This window comes from Chiloscyllium plagiosum, chromosome 10 (genome assembly GCF_004010195.1).
Source record: "Chiloscyllium plagiosum isolate BGI_BamShark_2017 chromosome 10, ASM401019v2, whole genome shotgun sequence".
Lineage (NCBI taxonomy): Eukaryota > Metazoa > Chordata > Chondrichthyes > Orectolobiformes > Hemiscylliidae > Chiloscyllium > Chiloscyllium plagiosum.
The window spans coordinates 58,589,004-58,614,365 of record NC_057719.1 but is presented as its reverse complement, the minus strand read 5'-3'; the positions used below and the strand labels follow the sequence as shown (position 1 = coordinate 58,614,365).

Sequence of the window (25,362 nt, the reverse complement as noted above, 5' to 3'; positions counted from 1 at the left end):
CAATTCTTAGTAGTGTGCAGGAATGGCAGGGCCTGGTTGCACATGTGCACACATTACTGAAAGTGACAGGGAAGATGGAGGAAGCAGAAAGTAAAGCATAGAGTATCCTCAGTTTTATTAATAGTGGCAGAGAATATTCAAGCAAGGAAGTGATGTTAAACTTGTACAAGGTACATGTCAGGCATCAGCTGGAGTATTATGTATAGTTCTGGGCACCAATTACAGGAAAAACAATATGAATGCATTAGAGAGAGTGCAGAAACCTAGTTTCCAAGGATAAGAAACTTCATTTATGAGGACAGACTGAAGAAATTTAGAGTGTTCTCCTTGGAAATATAGTGGCTAAGAGGAGATCTGACCAAGTTTTTCAAAACCATGTGTGGGCTGTGTAGACTAGCCAGGGAGAAACTGTTCCTGCACGTAAAAAGAACAAAAACAAGAGGACATAGATTTTACGTTAGCTGCAAAAGAAGCAAAAGTAAAGTGAGGAAAACCATTTTTAACCAGCAGTAATTAGGGAATGTACTGCCTGGATTTGTGGTGGAGGCAGGATTCAATTGAGGCATTTAAGAGAGAGTTGGATGATTATTCAAATAAAAAATGTGCAAGGGTATGGGAAAAAGCAGAAAATTGACATTAGGTTATGATGCTTATTTAACAAGCACATCAAAAGATAAAGCCGAAGCATTTGCATCCAAAAATGCTGAGTGGACAATCTATATATGTCTCCTCCTGAGAGCCTCAGTGTCACAGATGCCAGTTGTCTTTCAGTTAGGTTCATTCCATTCAATATAAAGATATTGCTGAAGGCACTGGACACTATAAAGGTGATGGGCCTTGACAACATTCTGAAAAGAGTATTGAATAATTATGTTCTAGAAGTATTCAGGTTCCTAGCCTAGCTTTTCCAGCACATTTAGTCATGAGCATCAACCTGATAATATGGAACCCTGCCCAGCCACATCCTGCCCAAAAGCATCCAGGCTTATGTTAACATTTGGCAAGTAATGTTTACATCACACAGTTCCAGGCAATAACAGTCTCCAACAAAAGAGAAGCCAGCAATGGCTCCTTGACATTCAATGGCAATAACCCTCAGGATTATCACTGGGGGTTATCACTGACCAGAAAATTAAATAGGCTAGCAATATAAATCCTATGACTACAAGAGCACTCAGAGATTGGGAATTCTATGGGGGTACTCACGTCCTGTCTCCCTAGTGCCACTAAGCCAGGAGTGTGATGGAATACTCTCCATTTCCATGGATCAGTGCAGATCCAAACCACTCAAGAAACAACACCTTCCAGTATAAAGCAGCTTATGTGCAGGAAAAACATAACATGCCTGCTTCATCGATACAAGATCCCCATTGGTCCACAGTGATAGCAGTGTACTACAAGATGCATTGCACCAACACATCTCGGCTTTTTTAACAGCGCATTCCAAACCTGCAACTTCTAGTACTCAAAAGGGCAACAGTTGCATGAATTCTCCACCTAATCACACACCATCCTGACTTGAAATTTTTGTTTACTGTCACTGGGTCAAAATCCTAGAATTCCTTCCCTAATAAAACTAGAAGTATATTCCATGAACTGCAGGGATTCAAGAAAGTGGCTCATTTCTATCATCTCAAAGACAATTGGATGCTTGCCAGCACATGAAAAATAATACTATGAACAAAGGCGATGGCTAAATATTCCTTTCATTGCTATCACTAAGGCCTTCAAATATGACAGCTGAGTTGGTCGATTTAAGCAGCTGCCGAAAATTGTCTGCCTGCCGAAACAGCTCCGTGTGTTCTACTTTCTCCATGACAACATGGTAGGCAAAGTCAGCTATAATACAGTACCACTGGAACCACTTGAGGTATGCAAACAAGGGTCAAACAAGGTTGTGTTCTGGTGCTGACTCTCTTTGGCATATTCATCTTTTTGATGTTGTCAAGAAAGCAGCTCAGCGCCATCTGGGCAATTATGATGGGCAATAAATGGTGGCCCAGCCAGTGATGCTCACATTCCATGAATAAACAGCAAAGAAAATGTCATCAGGCCATCCACAGAGGGCATCTACTTACATATCTGAACACATCTAAAATCCAAAACAAAGTTACACTGTATACTCGCCAGGGATTTGCTTTACCCTGACAATGCTACACTACATTCAAATTCAGGAGCCGCTGCAGAGGCAAGCGCACCAGTAAAGAGTTTAGTTGCATCATCAGCATCGGAAGAGAAATGTTTCAGTCCAGGGTGTTGTCAGAAAGTTGCCTATCAGCATTTAAAGCTTGTGATGCATGAAATTGTTGATAGCTTCACATTTCAAGGTTCCACAATCACCTGATGCTGAAATCAACACATGCATTGGAAACACTGCAGATACATACAAACTGTGTAGGAGTGTGTGGCACATCAGCAATTTAACTGAGAATGCCAAACTCAGAACCTACCAAGCCTGCATTTTCAAGGCCCCTTTTTATAGTGGTGACACCTGGAAAATGTGCTAGCCAGGACAAAAAGCTGAACAGTTCCCACCTATGCCACCTCTGACATATCCTTTGCATCTCATAGCAGGACAAGATCAGCAACTCAGAGGTCCTGGATTATGCTAACTCCATCAGCATACACTCACTGCTCAATGACATCTGTGCTGGCTAGAAAACCTTGCATGTATGATTTGTATAGCTCGTGCATTACAAGAATGAATTCATTAGAAATCTTGTAAATAGAACCCAAACCATTTACTCACTTTGCAAGTTTGATACAAAAACAGGTAGTTCAAAACCACTCTGCAGGAGAAAGGCTATTCTGATCAAATTATCGTTTATTATTTAAAATAGCATTAACTGGTAAATGCATCAAATACCACCATTTGCATTTTAAAAAAGATGCTTGTCTTTGCCAAATCACCTTGGAAAGGCAATTTATGTCAAAAAAATTGAGCAACAGCTTAAAAGTGCTGTTTCACACTGTCACAATGACTATATTGTGGTTCATTGCAGTAACAGGCTGCTGCAATTCTTGCATAAGTTGTTATGACTGTCCCATAATTGAGAAACTTGGTTACAAAATTCTGTGTCGTGTAATGCCATGTATGCTGGCAATATGGTTCAACATGATTGTCTGATCAACTCAAAGAGGCAAAAGTGAGGACTGCAAATGCTGGAAATCAGAGTCTAGATTAGAGTGGCGCTGGAAAAGCATATCAGGTCAGGCAGCATCCGAGGAGTAGGAAAATCGACGTTTCGGGCGGATGCTGCCTGACCTACTGTGCTTTTCCAGCGCCACTCTAATCTCAACTCTGATCAACTCAATCAGCATGTTCTTTTGGAGTTTGGGGACAGGTTGCATACTGGTTGCATACAGGTTCCATCAAGCTGTGCTTACCATATCCAGATGAAATATCTACTACCAAATGTGATTCTGGATTGAGTAGCACTTTCTGAGCAATCCTCACTATACATCAATTTAATATAATCAGTCAAGGTCATAACAGGACTCACTGACACAAGGTAGATTAACCAGGAAGTGGCGGCGGGGGGGGGGAGCCTCTCACTTCCCTTTGCTTTCTTAATGGCAATGCCTTGGCCAATCAGAGACAATGGAAGTATTTATAAAATTATTTTCCTTTTAATATCAAAATGTGTCGGTTTCAAAAAGAGGAGTTCTACAGGAACACTTAAAGACACTTAACAAGAGAGAGGGCTGAGTATCTTCTCTCTTCTCAGCAGAAAGCCACCTTTTTCAGAAATGTCTTTAATTTTACTCCAGGAATATGCAAGAACAGGGGTTCAAAGTCAATTTCAACTCTACTAGAGTGGACTAGTGGGACTGAAAGCTCTTATAAGCACCATCCAGGCTATGAATACTAAGGTGCTTTGAATATCACAGTTGAAAAACTATTCCCTAGTTACACCTGTGTTGCAGGTCCAAGAAGACTCTCTGTCAATCTGAGTGCATAGTTCTAAAAGAAACTTGGACAAAGAAACTTTCATCTGCCTGCAAAACTAAGAATATCAAAAATAATCTTGCCACCTATTCAACACAATAATGGCCATAACATAATCTGATTTGCTATTCACAAGTAATGTAGAAACTGATCCACATAACTTATTTTGGATCCTATCTCTTATTTTAATCCATGTCTATGTGTACTGCATTACTAATTCTTCTCATGTTTAGTAACTAATAATCTTTGTTGACTCAAGGAAGGTGTGATGTTCAGTGGCAGCACGGTGGCTCAGCATTTAGCACTGCTGCCTCATGACGCCAGGGACCCGGGTTCGATTCTGGCCTCGGGTGACTGCCTGGGTGGAGTCTGCACATTCTCCTCATATCTGCATGGGTTTCCTCTGGGTGCTCTGGTTTCTTTCCACAATCCAAAGATGTGCAGGTTAGGTGAATTGGCCTTGTAAATTGCCCATAGTGTTCAAGGGATGTGTAGGTTAGGTGCATTAGTCAGGGATAAATATAGGATAAGGGAATGGGTCTATGTAGGTTACTCTTCAGAGGGTTGGTGTGGACTTGTTGGGCCGAAGGCCTGTTTCCACACTATAGGGATTCAATGATTCTATTCCAAGGCTCGATAATTTTGGTCTTTTTAAAGAGAAGGGATAATTTTTAAAATTAACCTGTTGCAAACTGTTTTTAAAAACAGAAGAAAGGAACATGAATTGCTAGCTTATAACTCGATTACATTTAATATACTTTTTAAAAGATTTCCATACACGTAGAAACAGACACAAAGAAACAAGACAAGGTAGAAATATTATAGGTGGGGAAAGGACAAAAACGTCACAGACAGAGTTCTGGCACCAGTTTAGGTCATAGACATCAATTATTTGTTTTCTTTCCAATTTCTTCTGATTCTTTGCTAATGACCAGAGGTTGTTGATAAATATTTGCTAATGAATCTGTTCAGAGATGTTATCATATAGTTCTGCTGCAGGTGGGACTTCCTCCTGGTCCAGCTGTAGAGATATTACCACTGTGTCCTAAGAGATTATAGATACACCAATTCCCAGTCTTTCATTCACTGTTTAATGAATCGCCCTTTCAGTGTCTCTGTAGATAATTTTTCTCCTTTTCTTTTCAATTAAAGAATCTTGAGATAGCCATTCACAGGAAAATGATGATTGAAAATAGCTACAAGGAGATTTTCTGTTACTTCTCCACACAGGAGAGATTTAGGTGCTTTTGCTTTTAATGTTAGAAGCTTCTCCTCTATTTCCCAAAGAAAATACGGTAGCACTTGACCATGAACCAATCACAAAGTTGAAATACACACAACTGTTCCTGACTGAAAAGTTAATCAAAAGACTGTCCTGGAACAAAACATTGGCCATGTTCCCCTTAACTCTTGCAGCCCTCTTGTCATTTTTGTTATCAGATGGACACATGCTTCTGATTGCTCATGTTGGTATCTATAAACTATAAAAGAAAGGAGATCCAGTTCATCTCTACAGGAATGCCTCAGGGTAATGTCATTGGCTGAACCACCTTCAGCTGCATCGTCAATGATGTTCCTTCCGTCAAAAGGTCAAAAGTAGGGATGTTTGCTGATGATTGAACAATGTTCAGCACCATTTGTGGTTCCTCCAATGCTGAAGCAGTTCATGTTCAAATGCAACAAGATCTAAACAATATCCAGGCTTAGGTTGACAAGCGGCGAGTAACTTTTGCACCATACAAATGCCAGGCAATGACCATCTCAAATAAAAGGCAATCTAACCACCCCTTGCTATTCCATCCGCACCATCCACAAGCATCCACTCCCTCCACCACCAATGTTCAGTAGCAGCAGTGTGTACTATCTATAAGATGCAATGCGGAGGTTCACTAGAGATCCTTCCAAATCCACGATGATCAAGAAAGACAAGAGCATCAAGTATATGAGAACATCACCACTTGCAAGTTCCCCTCCAACCTATTCACCATCTTGATTTGGAACTATATCACCATTCCTGCAGCGTTGCTGGGTCAAAATTGTGGAATTCTCTCCCAACCTACAGCACATGGACTGCAGTTCAAGAAGGCAGATCACCACCACCTTCTCAAGGGCAACTTGGTAAAAGCAACAAATGCTGGCCAGCCAGTGATGCCCATGTCTCACAAGTGAGTGAAGAAAAGGCCATTTGGGCTATTAAGGCTGTTCTGTCATTCTACAACTTCGTGGATGATCTGACAATCCTCAACTCCCCTTTCCTGTGTCATCTCCATAATCCTTGTTTCCTTTACTGATTACAATTCTGTCTACCTCAGTCATGAATATACTGAATCACCCAGATCTGTGCTAAATAATTCCACAGATTCACACTCTTTGAGACAACAAATTCCTTTCTGTCTCTGTTTTAAATGTGTGATTTTGAGACTATGCCCTCTCGTCACAGAGTCTCCTAGAAGGGAAACAATCTCTTGCCTCTACCTTGTCAAGCACTCCTCCCCACTCTACCACTCCCTCAATCAGTGAGAAGTTTCTATGCTTAGATAAGGTCACTTCTCATTCTTCTAATCTCCAATGATTAGATTGTGTATTTCTAAATATTCTGTTATTATTTCCTTTATAATAGATTCTTATGCTTTCCTAAGGGCAGATATTCAGATAACTGATTTCTATTTCGCTTTTTTTATGTCTTTTTCTCTTTTTGAATAAGGGTGTTACATTGGTGGTTTGCCACTTCTCTGAAAATTTTGTAAAATCTACAAATTCATGGAAAATTACTACAAGTGCACAATATATCTCTGTAGCTACTTCCTTTAAAATCCTTGAATGCAACTTATGTGCTATGGGGGATGTACTTGCCTTTAGTCCCATTATTTTCAGTGGTATTTTTTTCTCGAGTGAGAGCTATTGTATAGGCTCACCAGTCTGTAGTTTCCGAGCTTTTCCTTGCTGCCTGTCTTAAATAATGGCAGAATATTAGCCACCTACCAGTCTTCCGGCACCTCACTTGTGGCCATCGATGATACAGATATCTCTGCTAGGGGCCGTGCAATTTGTTCCCTAGCTTCCCACAATGTCCTGGGATACAATTGATTAGGGATTTATCCAATTTCATGCATTTTAAGACCTCCAATTCTCCTCCTCTCTAATGTGACTTCGAAAAAAGACATCACTATTTATTTTCCCAAATGTCCTAGCTTCTATATCTTTTCCCATGGTAAATGCTATACAAATTGATTTGCCACAGTTTTGACCATTCATTTAATCCATTAATATCCTGATGCAATTTTGTGTTTTCAAATACTGCTTTTGATACAAACTATTTTTGCTTCAATAGCAAAAGTGGGTATGTGGTTTTCAGTTTAATCAAATAAATCATTTGATTCAACAGTAGGGGATTTAACATAGATTCTTCTTTAACATTCTGAACTATCTCCTGCCAATTAGAGTACCTGCCTGTTATTCCCATTGTTTGCTGCCATTCTGCCACTTTTTTTTTGTTTATCATGGAATGTTGGCCATCACCACCGAAGTTAGGATTTATTTCTCATCCCTAATAGCCATGGACAACATGTGGTGAGCTGCCTTCTTAAAACACTGCAGCCCTTGCGATGTAGGAACACCCACAATGCTGTTAGGGAAGGGAATCCCAAGATGATGAAGGAACAACAATATACTTCCAAGTCAGGATTATGTGTGGCCAGAAGGGAATCTGTTCTTCTGCAGAGTTCCGGGATTTTACAACTGTTTTCACTGCAGTTTCCAACTCCATGGTGTCTGAGCACATCCTTCCACACCAGGCTGCCATGGCTATCTCTGTTGTTGAAATCATCAAGGATGACAATTTTATACTTGGAAGGAACATTCTGGGTGGAGATCTGTGTAGAAGACATCTTTGAGCCCTTGCAAGATTGTGAAAGTTGTCAACTGGTAAATGGAGTCCAATGTTTCAAGGAGTCCCTGAAGAAGTCCCTTTCTGTGCGCCACTTCTGTCTGGGCCCAATGGGAAGTACCTTCTATCTGGAGGCATTACAGACACCTTTCAAACTGCATAAAGAACTAGCATGAAAGTGAAAAGGAGGAGCAGGTTGGATTCAATTGTCTCCAGCATGGACAGTACCTTCACTTGCACATGCTGTGGGAGAATCTGCCAGTTATGGATGACTATCCACAAGAGGACAACTGATTAGTACAATCTTCCTAAAACCTTAGTGTGCGAACAAATGCCAAGAGAAGAAAGCACTTTGTCAAACATCATTACTTGAAAAATTACTTGAGCTGTAATTATGGATAGGGTAATTGAACAATGTGAAACCTTTGAGCTTATCAGTGATTTATAAAGGGTAGGTCATGCATAATGCATCTGATGTTTTCTGAAGAATTAACTAAAGCATTAGACAATAAATGTCCATATATGTCCATAGAATTGCTTCCATGGAATTCCAGAAGGCATTATATAAAGCCCTTACAAGAGGCTTTGTTAGGGATTAAGCCAATGCAATTCAAGGTAAATTATTGTCTTAGTTAGAATATTAGGCAGAGGATTATGCAGTGAGTAACTCACTTCCTTTCTCCCCAGTGCCTGGTTACCATCTACAAGACACAAATCAGGAGTGTGATGAAATATTGTCCACCTCTCTGGTTGAATGCTACCCTAACAACACTCAAGAAGCTTGAAACCAACCAGAACAAAGAGTCCACTTGATTGTCTTTCCAACCCTCAGCTTCAACATTGACTCCTTCATCACTGATTAAATAGTGGCAACAGTATGTAATATATGCAAAATGCATTGCAGTAACTCAGCAAAGCTTCTCTTGTCAGTACCTTCAAAACCTACAAACTCTACCAGTTAGAACAGCAAAGTCAGCAGATACTTGGGCACACCATCATCTGTGGTGGTTTAAGAAGGTAGTTCACTACCATGTTGTCCAGGACTTGCACTTTTTTTTTAACCAAAAGTCATTTCAAGGTCACATGGATACATCTCCACTCTGAATATCAGTACTAAAGTCTACATTTTGTTCCCACAGCATGACCAAAAGGACATACTATAGTCACATTGTGCTAAATGTCACCTAGACCACTGGTTCACTTGCACAAAGCAGAACATTCAGTTCAAGTCTAAGCTCAACAACTGATTTAAATTTTCAAGTCAGCAACTGACAAACCTCATCTTGTAGACATATTGTTACAAACAGATCTCCAGTGAGGTTTCCCTACTTGTTATATTTTAAGATACTCCATACTGTTAAGCTGTAGAATGAGGAAGGGTGAACTGGCTTCCCTTGTTCATGAACCCATTCTTTTGGATGGCTGCAACAACTTAGTTTAGAAAAGGTTCCCTTTGCCTTGTGGATACTCCTCTCCCAGATACAAACGCTATGTTTTAAGAGCAGCCAATTTAACCAGACTTTCTGAAACAACAAAGAGTGAGTTTATTAATTACGAAATAAGAGAATTAGTAATACAACACAGACACACTGATTAGAAGCAGAGGAAATCCTGAGAGATAAAAATATTAAATAGAGATATAGATTAGATTAGATGATTATATTAGATTACTTACAGTGTGGAAACAGGCCCTTTGGCCCAACAAGTCCTCACCGACCTGCCGAAGCGCACCCACCCAGACCCATTCTCCTATGTTTACCCCTGCACCTAACACTACGGGCAATTTAGCATGGCCAATTCACCTAACCTAGTTTCTATATTGTTTCCCCAAGATTAGATAGTTGAATATTGTGGTCACTGCATTGGAGGTTATTGGTAGTGTTGACATTGTTTTGTGAATAATCAGGTTCATGAGGCTTAATCTCAAACAATATGCAAAACTATGAATTTCTGATGCCTGTTGTCTATGAGTGAAATCCAGTATTCAGGGTGAGAGACAGTAATTATTTGTACAGTTTCCTTTTTAACTAGCTTGCTGTACTTGGAGTTAGAGAGGGTCTTTAACTGCAATACAGATGACTAATGTCAAATGTGGTTTCAAAGTATGCTAACACTGGAATTCAGGCTGGTACTCAGGAAAGCATTCAGGCCCAATAGTTCACTTCAGTAATGTTGAAACTGGCTTTTTAATCCCTATCTTGCGTATTCCTGGAGGGTAAAATGGAAACTTCTGCAATAAGTGGCTTATAGTCAGCTGACCTTGTTCTCTCTTCTTCTTAAGTCTCTCTGGAGTCAATGGAATTCCACATAAAGCCTTGAACAATGGCAGCCCGAAGCTACATGTCAAGAATTTTTGTGGCCAACAGAGAGGAACAAGGCAGGTTTCACAGAATCTCTGCAATTGAGTTATCATCACCTTGTTCAAAAAGGAGAAAAATCAGATTAGTCCAACTACCACAGGATCACACTCCAGTTTATTGCTTGGAAAGATCCTGGCGAGAATACTTCTGAATAAGTGTGTGCCTACCATTGCAGAAGCAAACCTCCCACAGAACCAGGAGAAAGTGAGCACTGCAGATGCTAGACATTAGAGTCGAGAGTGTGGTGCTGGAAAAGCACAGCAGGTCAGGCAGCATCCAAGGAGCAGGAGAACCGACCTTTCTTACCTTCCCCACAACCCCTCCCCCTTCCATTTATCTCTCAGCGTCCCCTGGCCCAAAAACCTCATTCCTGATGAAGGGCTTATGCCCGAAACATCCATTCTCCTGCTGTTGAGATGCTGCCTGACCTACTATGCTTTTCCTGCACCACACTTGACTCACACAGAACCAGTGTGGTTTTAGAACAGATAGAGGCACCCCATGTGGTATTTGCACTTCAGAAATATAAAGAAAGTGCGATGAGCAAAACAAAGGCCTGTTTGTCACCTTTATAGACTTTACTGAGACATGTGACACTGTGAGCAGAGATGAACTTTTGAAAATCCTTAAGAATTTTGGATTCAAACTAAGGTTCCTGGATATGCTGAAGCAGTTTTGCAAGAATCAGTACAGACATGAAAGGAAAAACAGCAACTTTGAATCCCTTCTGAACTGTCAATGCTACGAAGGCAGTTGGCCCTCATCTTACTCACCAACTTCTTCAGCACAATAAACATCAGGCAGTGGAAGACCTAAAGGAACGAGTTTATATATGCTCCTGGACAGATGAAGAGTTGAAAAGTGTGGCACTGGAAAAGCACAGCAGCGTCAGAAGAGCAGGTGACTCAATGTTTCGGGCATTAGCCCTTCATCATGTATGTGGAGGGGGAAGGGGGCTGAGAGATAAATAGTGGGGTGGGGGTGGAGCTGGGGTGGGGGGGGAAGGTAGGTGCGAATGTGACAGGAGGATGCAGGTGGGAGGTAATTGTGAGGTCTTTCAAATCACAGGCATCTTCAGGCTCACACAACAAATGAAGAAAAAAATGATTTGTGAACTTCTTTTTGCTGATGATTGAAATCTCCTGACTGACTGTCATTCAGGCTTATTGATGCCATCACAGACAAGAAAATGGTGCACATGACAGCAGTACAGAACCCATGAGTTTGCTCCATACTGAAGTGTGGTGAACACCATGGCTTTGTTACTGTTGAGCCTGAGCTATGCTCTGAGGCTATCAAAAGCAATCATCCCATTCAGTAGACTCTACAAACAAATGGAGAGAAACGACAGCCTTAGAACACAGATCAGATCCAAACTGTAACAAAGTCATGGTCTTTACCACCCTTCAGTATGGTGAAAAGTCGTGGGTCCTGTACTGCTGTCCTGTACGCCATCTAGAACATCTCCAAGAGTGCTACCAAACAAAGTATCCTCAAGGTTCACTGGCAGGACTACACTATAATCAATGAAGTCCCAGAAAATGCCAACATCAGCAGCATTGAGACAATTCACCTGCAAAGTCAACCATGTTGGGTGCTTCACATTGCCTGGATGGACAATAATATGTCTAACATCATGATGGAAGTAGCTTACAATGCCCTGATTTTCCACTTTCACCTTCCTTAAAAAGTAGAATGACACATAGAATCTTCTAACTTAAAGGAACAGTTCCTCAATGAAGTGAACTTTCGAGATTATGTTTGAAGCATCTACGTTTTCATCAATTTCTCACATACTTTCTAATGGACAGCAACTACCTTTGGACCTTGTCATGTTTAAGTGGCATCAATTTCTGCATTATTATTATTTTGATGGTAATAGTTTTGGTGAATCCCTGATTCATATTAGATTCCTGATCTTCAGTAAATAATAAATCATCCTTTTCTCTTTTCCTGACTCATTCGTTGTTCAAAATGTATTACTTCTTTTACTTGGCCTTGATTGGATGAAAATTGAAAAAGCTAAAACACTGACTCAATTTCTCTCCACAGGTGCTGTGATAATCTGCTGAGCATTTGCTATTTGCTATTTATTATGGGGGACAATCTCTGGCACATCACATTGAAGTCAGCTTTATTTAAATAGAGTCATAGACATTTACAACACGGAAACAGACCCTTCAGTCCAACTCGTCCACTAATCTAGTCCCATTTGCCAGCACTTGGCTCATATCCCTCTAAACCCTTCCGATTCATATACCCATTCAAATGCCTTATAAATGCCATAATTATACCAGCCTCCACCAGTTCCTCTGGCAGCTCATTCATACATGCACCACCCTCTGTGTGAAAAGGTTGTCCCTTAAGTCCCTTTTATATCTTTTCCCTCTCACCCTAAACCTATGCCCTCTAGTTCTGGAGACCCCCACACCAGGGAAAAGATTTTTACTATTTATCCTATCCATGCCCCTCATGATTTTATAAACCTCTATAAGGCCACCCCTCAGCCTCCGACGTTCCAGGGAAAACAGCCCCAGCCTATTCAGCCTCTCGAATAGCTCAAATCGTCGAACCCTGGCAACATCCTTGTAAATCTTTTCTGAACCTTTTCAAGTTCCACAACATCCTCCCAATAGGAAGGGGACCAGAACTGCAAGCAATATTCCAACAGTGGCTTAACCAACGTCCTGTACAGTCGCAACATGACCATCCCACTCCTATACTCAATGCTCTGACCAATAAAGGAAAGCACACCAAATACCTTCTTCACTATCCTATCTACCTGTGACTCTACTTTCAAGGAACTATGAACCTGCACTCCAAGGACTCTTTGTTCAGCAACACTCCCCAAAACCTTACCATTAAGTGTATAAGTCCTGCTCTGATTTGCTTTTCCAAAATGCAGCTCCTTACATTTATCTAAATTAAACTCTATCTGCCACTCCTCAGCCCATTGACCAATCTGATCAAAATCCCGTTGTACTCTCAGGTAACCTTTAGAATCTTGGGAACCTTTTCACATGTCTTCCTGAAACATTATGTTTAACTCAATTATATCATAGATGGAAATGTGTTGCTGGAGAAGCGCAGCAGGTCAGGCAGCATCTAGGGAACAGGAGAATCGACGTTTCGGGCATTAGCCCTTCTTCAGGAAACAGGACCTCATTTTCTCTTCAATTATATCATATTCTGGTCAGCTCTGATGAAAAGTCATCTAGACTCAAAACATTAGCTTGCTTTCTCTTTGTGGATGCTGTGATCTCCAGCATTTTTTGTTTTCAGTACAGCATCTACAATAATTTGCTCCTCAATTATATTAGAGTTGCCATTTCTTAAATATTCACATACTGTAAGGCTGTTAACGTAATCTGATTAAAGCATGTGACAAAATTAACATTAATGGATGTAAAAATATACCTAAATGTGAAGTGGTATATTTTGGAATAAAGAGGCATCATACTTCTTAAAAATTAGGTCTAAATTGGTTAGACCAAGGGATTTAAGTATATATTCTCGTGAAAGTAGCAACATAAGTTAAAGCGATGGAAAATGTAAATAAAATATTGGAGTTAACAGCTAGAAAAGCTGAATTGTAAAACAAACAGATTTAATGTGTATACACCCTGCTTAAACTATAGTTTTGAGTGTACCATTTTGGTCTCGCTATTACAAAACGTATATTGAAACATGTCCAAAGGATTTAAAAGTATGTTACCCTAAGATAACAATGGAGGCTGTAGTGATTGTAACAAGGTCAGCCAGGTGGATCTCATTGAATATAAGTTCTCTGATTGGGGCTGTTAATCTGATTCAATCAGGGAGCCCTAGCTGATAGACATCCTGTCACTCTGAGAGCTGGTTCTGAGTGAGCTGCATCAGTGTCAAGGACTTTCCATTTGAAAATAAAGGGTGACTTGATGACGGGATACCGGCTGCTATGGGGTTATTTCAGAGGCGCTGAGAAAATGGGCAAGTGCAATGAGTCAATCGTTATTCTTTGAAGGTTCTGAACTCTCATCTGTATTCATCTTGTTCTGACAGCTTGCTCTGCAATTCTATTTGCTTTCCTTCTTTTGTCACTTTGACCCCAAATACAAGTAGTTCTGGGATAGCGCATGTTTTGGCAGCACAATTTGGCTATAACGTCACTGAAGAATTAAGGAATGGTATTTTGGAGAACGCTCACTTCCATTGGCAATTGCACAATTCCAGGAGGGATCAGTATGCGTGCTTTGCACTGCGTATGCGCCAATGTTATTGTCATATTGCGCATGCACAACATTGGTGCCGCTCTTCGTGCCATTTTGTACATGCGCGATGTCAGCTACCAACAGAGCAGCTTTCTGTGAGAGGTACTGTAGGGAGCAGTTATCTTACATTTTTTAAAATGTACTGTGTTAAATGTACTTTTGTTTCGTTATTAAATATGATTTCAACCTTTTAAGCAATCATGAGTGATACATTTTTGCTGGTCTGCCCCAACCCCACTTTTCCCATAGGTTTCATTATTTATATTGAATGATCCTCTTAAGGAAGGTTCACTGGATCACAACCATGGTGCTATAGGAGAACTTCCTGTACAGGTTACTTTGATATATGTCAACAGACATATATCAAAGTAACATCTTTAAGCAGGGAGAAATGCAGGTGGAACTTTTACAATGGTGCAGTAACTAATTTATACTTCTCTATTTATCAGTTCAAGTTCACTCACAAACCTAATTCAGAGCAGAATTCAGATTAATGCCGTTAGAAGAAAAATTTTACCCGTTGGAATAAATCAGAGGCAAAACTGAAAACTATAAGCCTAGAAGGCTTGATATGACAATCCCCAAAGTTCTCTTTTACTTTAAATTAGAGAACAACTGACATTTCTATAGGTTTCCTTTGAAGGCAGAGAGCTATTATTGGCCACAATGGGTCAAATCATACTTCACGCTACACAATGAAACACATCTTTATTTAGAAGCATTTTAGAAGCTGTTTTGTGCATCGGCTCACTTAAGTGCCTTTCACACAGGTGTTTGTTTAATCAGAATTAAGACAGCAGTTTAATATAACTATAAAGCAGCTTCCTGTGTTTACACCACTTAGTCTATGCTTTTGGCTTGCGCTCATACTTTTGACCTAGCTTGCGATGTTAACACAGAGAGCTGGTTCGTTCCTGCCGGTTTCCAGGAATCTGAATGAGTTGGTTAAAAGTGTCTGTTCCGACAATAATTGAGTACCAGAATACCTTCAGGAGTCTGGTTGCTCAAGTCGGACCTATGGATTCAATGCTAGATACAAACTGGCACGACAGAAGAAAGTTCTATAGTTTACTTATGCATCAGTACATGTCACTATGGAAAAGGTGCTGGTTTTATGAATTGGATGTAATTTACAAAAATGTCAACTGCTAAATGCTACTAAAGATTCAAATGATCACTTAACAAGAAGAAAAGGTAAACTCAAACATAATGAACATGAGTAAATATATTCTTTGAACTAGAGATGGATTATTCAGTTCCATGTAATGACAAAAAATTTAAGCAGTATCTATAGATAAAAATGATGTCCAAATTTTGATCAGATATAAATACTGAAATAGCAGTTTCCACCTGCCTATCTTCCAATTTGATATTCTACATAAATAGAAACAGAATACAAAATATAAAAGCAGAAAAATATAAAATTGCATCGAAAGACATTGTATCCATGTTTAAAAGAGGAGTTATTGGCAAGCACCATACGATAATAGTACTGATATGTACATAACTGATACCAGTAGGTCAGAAATGGTATCCATGGCTTACAACCCTAACCTGACTCAGAATGTGAGAGATTTACCTTCAAGGCACGTTCTTGGTTGTTTTCAGTCATCAGCTGTGTCGTACTGTTTGCCAATGCCTGGTTCTGCTCTTTCAAAAGATGAAGCTCCTGCTCCAACTGTTTGCACTAGGGTCAAATAAAACAGCACATTACCTAATAGGTAGCACGTTCCTGGGGTTGAGTGCGATTTAAAAATATTCAAATTATCAATTTAGAATTATCAAAATTTAACAAGCTCATCTACAGATTTTAAAAAAATCTCACTCTTACTTAGATAAAATGTTTGATGGAGGCATCATTTTAAGTCATTATTTTCAGTTGCCATTGCGTTAATATGTTTTTGTTACATCAGCAACAGATTAGACATTGTAACTTTCAAGTCATTCTACTACATTTTTCTAACATCAACATAAACTTTACCTATAATTGAAACTTTTATTTTAGCATTTTTGGTGAGCGTAATCATGGCACCATTGCAGTAATTGTTCATTTTACACACTACCTACAAGGAAATAAAATGCAAATTTTTGGAAGGGCTTTTAATTTTCTTTGAACATTTTTAATGCACATGTAATAAAATTCTACTTTAAAACAGACATTTTTCCAGGTTCTTGGAATGTAGATATTGCTGGGTAGGCCAGCATTTTATTTACCATCTGCAATTGCCTTTGAGAAAGTGCCTTCTTGAACCATTATCAACATTTTAGAGTAGGGAAACCTACGGTACTGTTAAGAAGTTGATGCAGGATTTTGACATAATGACAGTGAAGGAATAGCAAGACAGTTCAAAGTTAGAATACTAAGTGACATAAAGGGGAACATACTGATGGTGGTGTTCGCATGCATCTGCTGCCCTCATTGTTCTACGTGTTAAGGAAGGAATCTTGGTGAGCTGTTGCAATTCATCTTGCAGATGGCACACCAGTCCTGCCACTGTTTTTCGTGTTGAATGGAGTGTATTTTGAAGATGGTGTATACTACTTTGTCCTAGATAACATTGAGACTCTTGAATATTGCTGCAGTTTCACCAATCCATGCAAGTGGAGAAAATTATATCACACTCTTGACTTTTGCCTTGTAGATGGTGGACAGGCATTGATGAGATAGGAGGTGAATTACTCACCAAAGAATTCCTTGCCACTGTCTTGCTTCATAGCCACATTATACACAAGGCTTGTTTAAGGTAACATCCAAAATGTTAATAATGGGAGAGTCAGTGACAGTGACACCACTGAAAAAAATCACAGAGTGATGGTTACCTTATTTTTAGTTGAAGATAGTCATTGCCTAACACTTTTATAATGTGAACATTGCTTGCCACTCATCAGCCTAAGCCTGGAGGTTCTGCAACCAGGTTCTGCTGGACTGCTTCAAAATTTAAGGAATCACGAATTGTACTGAACATTCTGCAGTCTTCAGTGGACATTACCACTTCTGATCTTATGATAGAGGGGAGTTTATTAATGAAGCTGTTGAAGACAGTTGTGCCAAGGATACGACCCTAAGGAACTCATGCATTGAGTCCTCGGTTGAGATAATTCGTCTACAATAATCATAATGTTTTCCTTTGTGCTAGATATAATTTCAATCAGTAGAGAGTTTTGCCCTGATTCTCTCTGATGCCAGTTTCGCTAAGGCTCCTTGATACCATATTCAATAAAATGCTGCTTTGATTAGATTAGACTGGATTAGATTACAGTGTGGAAACAGGCCCTTCGGCCCAACAAGTCCACACCGACCCGCCGAAGCGAAACCCACCCATACCCCTACATTTACCCCTTACCTAACACTATGGGCAATTTAGTATGGCCAATTCACCTAAATTGATAATTTGAATATTTTTAAATCGCACTCAACCCCAGGAACGTGCTACCTATTAGGTAAGGTTAAGGTTATCACTCTCACGTATGGACTTTAGCTCTTTTCCCGTGCTTGGACCAAGGCAGTCATGAGGACAGAAGTCGAGTAGCCTTGAAACAAAAACTGAGCTCAGTGAGGAGGTGCTCATGCTGCTCAAGATGGTGGTGCTGGGTACCTCTGGAGCGTTGATAGGAAGTTTCAGGAGGACCATGGTGCAGAAGGCCATTCAAGAGGAGGGAACAAAAAGCCAAGTAGTTGTTATAGGGGATTTTATAATTAGGGGGACAGATACTATCCTTTGTGAGCCGGTCCGGGAGTCCCACATGGTGTATTGCCTGCCTGATGCCAGGGTGCAGGACATCTCCGAACGGCTTGAAAGGATATTGGAGCGCAAGAGGTAGCTTCCTGTTGTTGTGGTCCACGTTGGGACAAACAACATAGGTAAGGCTAGGAAGGAGGACCTGTTTGGGGTGTATCAACCTCTAGGAAGGAAATTGAAGAACAGGTCCTCGAGGGTCATAATCTCTGGACTACTGCCCGAGGCACATGCCAATTGGCATAGGGATAAGAAAATTAGGGAAGTTAACACATGGCTAAGAGATTGGTGTGGGAAAGAAGGTTTCCATTTCATGGGACATTGGCATCAGTTTTGGAACCGGAGTGATCTGCACCGATGGGACGGTCTCCACCTGAACCGATCTGGAACCAGTGTTCTGGCGAAAAGGATAAATGGAGGAGGTCACTAGGACTTTAAACTTGTGAGTTGGGGAAAAGGAAAAGGGAAAGCAACAGGAAGTATGAAGCCAAGTAGAAAGATAAGCAGCAGGTTAGCATGGGTGCAGGGTTTAAGTTCAAGGCAGACTAGGAATGAAACAAAAAGGAAAGATAACTTAGGTAGAGGTGATGGAAATCATGAGGATAAGAAAATTAGCATTAAGGTGCTTTACCTGAATGCTCGAAGCATTCAAAACAAAGTAGATGAATTAACAACACAAATCATCATAAATTATTATGATGTGATAGGCATCACAGGGACGTGGTTGCAAGGGGTTCAGGGGTTAAACATCCAAGGTTTTACAACTTATTGAAAAGACAGGGAAGTGGGCGGGGTTGCCTTGTTAGTTAAGAATGAAATTAAATCTATGGCATTAAATGATATAGTGCCAGATGATGTGCACTCTGTGCGGGTGGAGTTGAAGACCCACAAAGGCAAAAAAACCATAATGGGAGTTATTTACAGACCTCCCAGCAGTTCAGGACCACAGGCGCAAGATGTACCAGGAAATAGTTAGGGCATATCAGAAAGGTAAGGTCACGGTGATCATGGGGGACTTCAATATACAAATAGACTGGGTGAATTATGTTGCCGGTGAATCCAAAGAAAGGGAATTCATGGAATGCTTACACAATAGCTTTTTGGAACACTTGTGATGGAGCACACAAGGGAGCAAGCTATTCTGGACTTAGTGCTATGTAATGAGCCGGACTTTATAAAAGATCTTAAAGTAAGGGAACACTTAGGAGGCAGCAATCATAATATGATAGCATTCAGTCTGCAGTTCGAATGAGAGAAGGCAAAATCAGATGCAATGGTGTGACAGTTAAATAAAGGTAATTACAGGAGCATGAGAGAGGAACTGACGAACATTGACTGGAAGCAGAGCCTAGTTGGGAAGACAGTAGAGCAATAGTGGCAGGAATTTCTGGGTGTGGATACAGTACAGAGGTACATCCCAAAGAAAAGAAAGATTACCCGGGGGGGGGTGGAATTAGACAACCATGGCTGACGAAGGAACTCAGGAAATGTATCACAGAAAAAGAGGCAGCCTATACAGTTGCCAAGAGAACTGGGAAATCAGAAGATTGGGAAGACTACAAAAACAAACAGAGGATAACAAAGAGAGAAATAAGGAAGGAGAGATCAAATATAGAGGTAAGCTAGCCAGTAATATTAGAAATGATAGTCGAAGTTTCTTTCAATACTTAAGAAACAAACAAGAGGCAAAAATAGAGATTGGGCCACTCCAAATTGATGGAGGAAGGCTTGTGATGGGAGATAAGGAAATAGCTGAAGAGCTGAATAAGTACTTTGTGTCAGTCTTCACAGTGAAAGACATGAGTAATATCCCATCAATTAGGGAGAATCAAGGGGCAGAGTTCAGTGTGGTGGCCATTATAAAGGAGAAAGTACTTGATAAGCTAAAAGGTCATAAAATTGATAAATCTCCTGGCCTGGATGGGCTACACCTTAGAGTTCTGAGGGAGGTGGCTGAGGAAATAGTGGAGGCGTCGGTTGTAATCTTTCAAAAATCACTGGAGTCAGGGAAAGTCCCAGATAGTTGGAAAATCATTGTTGTAACCCTATTGTTCAAGATAGGATCAAGACAAAAGATGGAAAATTATAGGCAGATAAGCCTAACCACGGTTGCAGGTAAACTTCTAGAATCCATCGTTAAGGATGAGATTTCTAAATTCTTGGAAGTGCAGGGTTGAATTAGAACAAGTCAGCATAGATTTAGTAAGGGGAGGACATGCCTGACAAACCTGTTAGAATTCTTTGAAGAGGTAACAACAGGTTAGCCCAGTGGATGTTATCTTCCCAGACATCCAAAAGGCCTTTGATAAGGTGCCTCATGGGAGGCTGCTGAGTAAGGCGAGGGCCCATGGTGTTTGAGGTGAGCTAATGAAATGATTATATTACTTACAGTGTGGAAACAGGCCCTTCAGCCTAACAAGTCTACACCGACCCTCCAAAGAGCAACCCACCCAGACCCATTCCCCTACATTTACCCCTTCACCTAACACTACAGGCAATTTAGCATGGCCAATTCACCTGACCTGCACATCCTTGGACTATGGGAGGAAACCGGAGCACCCGGAGGAAACCCATGCAGACACGGGGAGGCTGTGCAAACTCCACACAGACAGTTTCCCGAGATTGGAATTGAACCCAGGTCTCGCGCTGTGAGGCAGCAGTGCTAACCACTGTGCCACCTTGCCACCCATGATGGATTGAGGATCAGCTGTCTGACAGAAGGCACAGAGTTGGGATAAAAGGTTCTTTTATGGAATGGCACCTGGTGACCAGTGGTGTCCCGCAGGGTTCAGTGTTGGGGCCGCAGCTGTTCACTTTATATATTAATGATCTGGTCGAAGGCGGCATTCTGGTGAAGTTCACCAATGATACGAGGTTAGGTGGACAGGCAGGTAGTTCTGAGGAGGTGGGGAGGCTACAGAAAGATTTAGACAGTTTAGGAAAATGGTCCAGGAAATGGCTAATGAAACTCAATGTAGGCAAATGCAAGATCTTGCACTTTGGAAAAAGAACACAGGCATGGACTATTTTATAAACGATAAGAAAATTCATAAAGCCAAAGTACAAAGAGATCTGGGAGTGCTGGTACAGGATTCTCTAAAGGTTGACTTGCAGATTGAGTCTGTGCTTAAGAAAGCAAATATAATTTATCTCAAGAAGGTTGGAATATAAAAGCAGCGATGTGCTACTGAGACTTTATAAAGCTCTAGTTAGGCCTCATTTAGAATACTGTGTCCAGTTTTGGGCCACACACCTCAGGAAGGACATACTGGCACTGGAGCATGTCCAGCGGAGATTCACATGGATGATCCCTGGAATGGTAGGCCTAACATACGATAAATGGCTGAGGATCCTGGGATTGTATTAGTTAGAGTTTAGAAGGTTGAGGGGAGATCTAATAGAAACGTACAAGATAATGCATGGCTTAGAAAGGGTGGACGCTGGGAAATTATTTCCGTCAGGCGGGGATACTAGGACTTGTGGGCACAGTCTTAGAATTAGAGGGGGTCAATTTAGAATGGAAATGAGGAGACATTTCTTCAGTCAGAGAGTGGTGGGCCTGTGGAATTCACTGCCATGGAGCACAGTGGAAGCCGGGACGTTAAATGTTTTCAGGGTAGAGATTGATAAATTCTTAATCTCGCAAGGAATTGAGGAATATGGGGAGAGTGCGGGTAAGTGGCGTTGGAATGCCCATCCGCCATGATTGAATGGCAGAGTGGACTCGATGGGCTGAATGGCCTTACTTCCACACCTATTTCTTATGGTCTTATGGACTCTGCGTGTTGTTCCTCCTCCCTTTAGGAGCCTTCTGGAAGGACCACCTGGAGTACAGTTAAGGTCCCTTGTTCCTTTCTCACCTTACCAATGCTGCTGAGCACCAATGGCGACAGTGATCGAATGCAGATCCATATGCATATCTCGCAGTGATGTTCAGAAAATCATTGACTTTCTTCCTACACTGATAGGCATTTCTGTTAACCCAGGTCATTGTACTGACTCAGTCAGCTCTGTGTCCAGCTGGTGGCATGGTCTCCTTTGTCAGTCAGCAGAAAAAGACACTGTACTCTTTTTGATGACCCTGTCCACAAGTAGCTTCAGATCCCTGTCAGCAAAGCAAGGAGCTAAGTTGCCCTTTTGGGCCCTGTTGTTCGGGATAAGAGTGCAGGACGGATTGTGGTTTGCAGCATTTGAAGTGCTGTGGAATGTTGCAAAGTCCTGAAGCTGTGGGTACCTCTCATGATTCAATGAGCTTTGTGCCATAGTATCTAGTTAATAAGCTGAAGGGAGGATGATTGTGAGAAAAACACTGACATGGGCTATAGCAGACTGCTCACCATGAATCTCTCCAAAAAACCATTTTATCAAAGAAAGAAACATTCGTCCCTGTTTATTGTAATGTAGAAACATTCACCCTCTGACGTTCAATGGTGTTCTGCAACTGCTCTTCATTTACCAAATAGATGTAAAGAATTTTTGATCTGAACTTCTCATTTTAGCAGAGATTCAGCCATAACTTCCATGAGAACTATTATAAACATATTCAAGAAGCATTTAAACTGAGTTTTCATACTGCCACACTATTGGCAAGAGCCATAAATATTTCTGATTGCTTACAAAATTGCAGAGAATGCTAGATTCAACATATGATCACTTCACTAAAAGTATTAATTTGCTTTGTAATCTTTTCCACCTTCAGTTTTCTGCTGTAGTGTCAGCTTCTAATATTGCAAAACATGCTTATGGAGCATCACTTAATAGCATTAATGCAATGAGTGAGTTATACTCACAATGCTTGACATGGGTACTTCAAACCATTAAGTATTGGATAAAAATGTCAAAAGTCTGGGATATCAAATTTGGACTCTTGTTAAAAACCTAATTGCTGGAGGAAATACCTTCTCCCTACTAGCTTGACCAACATCTTATTTTATCAAATGCCTTTTAAACATACATCTATTACTGTAACACCTTCATTACCCATCAGGTAACTCGATTAAGTTGACCAGATGTTAACTCAGGCATCCAAATGGAAGTTAACCTGTTTTTAAAGTAAGTTTATTATTGACCCTTTTACTGTGAACAGAAGCAAGCAGAATATACAATATAAGACATATGATGCATTCTTTAAAATTTCAGATTATTATTGAACAGGAGAGTCACAGTTACAGATTTGCAGTAAATTATGTACATTTTAATAAAAACAAATTGCAACTTTGTCTCCGTTGCCGAAACAAGTGTTAGGCTGTTTCAAGTTGTTCCTGTTGTAATCCTGCCTTCTACTTGTGTGAATGCAACTTGTGTGTTAGCATTCAAGTTAGCATGTGGAAATGTCCCATGTCACCTTATATAATTACATAAATTTAGGATACATTAAGTGCTACTCTGTGGGAAAAGTGCCTTCAAAGAAATCATGTTACTCTGCAATAAACTTACACTAATTTTCCTTGAATTTCTTTATTCCTAATAAATAGATTCATACTCTCATAATTCTGATTAGTTAATCAAAATCTTGACGCTCTAAGTTTATCAGAGAGAAATATTCTATTTATTATCCCATTTCCCTATAGTCAGTGGAACTCAGAATGGCTATAATGGAGAAAGAGGCCATTCGGCCCATCGAGTCTGCATCAACACTCCAAAAATCACTCCACCCAGACCCATTTCCTCATCTAATCCCCATAACACTGCATGGGGTTCTTTTTTTTAAACCAAGGCTAATCCATGTGACCTGCAACTCCCTGGATACTAGGGGGAAATTTAGCTTGGCCACTCTACCTACTATCTTTGGACCGTGGGAGGAAACCAGAATACCCTGAAAAATCCCACTCAGATAAGGGGAGAACATTGAATAATCCATGCAGACAGTTGCCTTATGCTGAAACTGAACCTGGGTCCCTAATATTTGAGGCAGCAGTACTAACCACTGTGCCATCATGCGACCTTGGTGGAGGAGAGTTGCAGACAAGATAAAGACCCTGAGGCAGGCAGTCAGAGAAACAGCTCGATTCATGGAGCTATAGAGAAAGAAGCTAGCTGTTTGTTGAGTTTCTGCTAAGTGATTAAGGTCTTTTCTTTGCTTAAATTTGAACATCCTAACTTTAGCATCAATTTGGATACTAAAATATGTTAAAAGACAAAATAAATAAATGAATAATATAATTAAGTAATTCAAACTCATGAAGGTTGGCAGTTCAGCTGATAGGTCAATGTTGCAGCATGTGGGACCTCCTGGATACCATTGTTTCCAGGTGAAACATATATGCACTGTTTGAAGTTAAAGTAGCTTCAGTTCAGATTTTCTGAGCTAGAAGCTAAAGAGCAAACACTGCGACACATCAGGGAGGGGAAAGTTACTTGCAATATTTGTATCAGGATATAGACACACCACTTGTGATAGGAACTTCTCATTTTGTCAGTCAACAGCAATTGGAAGTTGTAACTCTGAGTAAGGCAGGGAAGGGAACCCAGAGAATAGGAGTATCAAACTCTGCAAATTGGCCAGTGGCTTGATACTGTCTCAGCCTGTTTGGATAGAGTAATGAGCTGCAGGGCAAATGTGCAAACTGACGATGGACCCATCCTACAGGAAGACAGTAAAGTTGGTGGGGGGGGGGGGGGTGATATTCAAGGAACCTTGTTATTGTTGCATAGCAATAGTAATAGTTGTAGAAGTAGGAATAGGCACAAAAGAAAAAGAATAAGCAGAAGAAGATAATATAGTCGGGGGGTGGGGGACACAATTCTCTGCACCAAAGAGCGAGACTCCCGATGGCTGTGTTCCCTATCCACTGCCAAGTTTTGGGCTGGAAAGAAACTTGCAGTGGTAGGGGGAGGATTTAGTGTTCATGGCCCCATGCAGATAGAAGTGATTTAGGTAGAACTACGAAAGGGGTACTGCATTGGGAGCATGAGGAACTTGGCATTAAATTGAAAAGCAGAATTTCAAACGTTATAACATCTGGATTATCAGCAAAGCTACTTGTAAAGTATCACAGGGTACTTGAAATGAGAGAAATAAGTACGTGGCTCAAAGTCTAATGTGGAAGAAGTGAGTTTCAGTTCATGGGCCACTGGTACCAGTACGGGAGAAAGTGGGGGCTGCATTGTTGGAATTCTCTAAACCTGAACTGTGCTGATCTGAGTCATAACTGGTAATGATTGAGGCAAGAAACAAAAT

The 25,362-nt window shown here is 40.6% G+C and overlaps 1 protein-coding gene across 3 annotated transcripts in view; it reads right to left on the bottom strand.

Moving 5' to 3' along the window:
- Positions 1 to 25,362, bottom strand: part of mipol1 (mirror-image polydactyly 1) — a 413,402-nt gene that overhangs the window by 142,067 nt on the left and 245,973 nt on the right. For all 3 annotated transcript variants that reach the window (XM_043697843.1, XM_043697844.1, XM_043697845.1), the window contains one exon: positions 16,025 to 16,132. In XM_043697843.1, the coding sequence (XP_043553778.1) occupies positions 16,025 to 16,132 (108 nt within the window). The remainder of the gene's footprint in view (positions 1 to 16,024; positions 16,133 to 25,362) is intronic.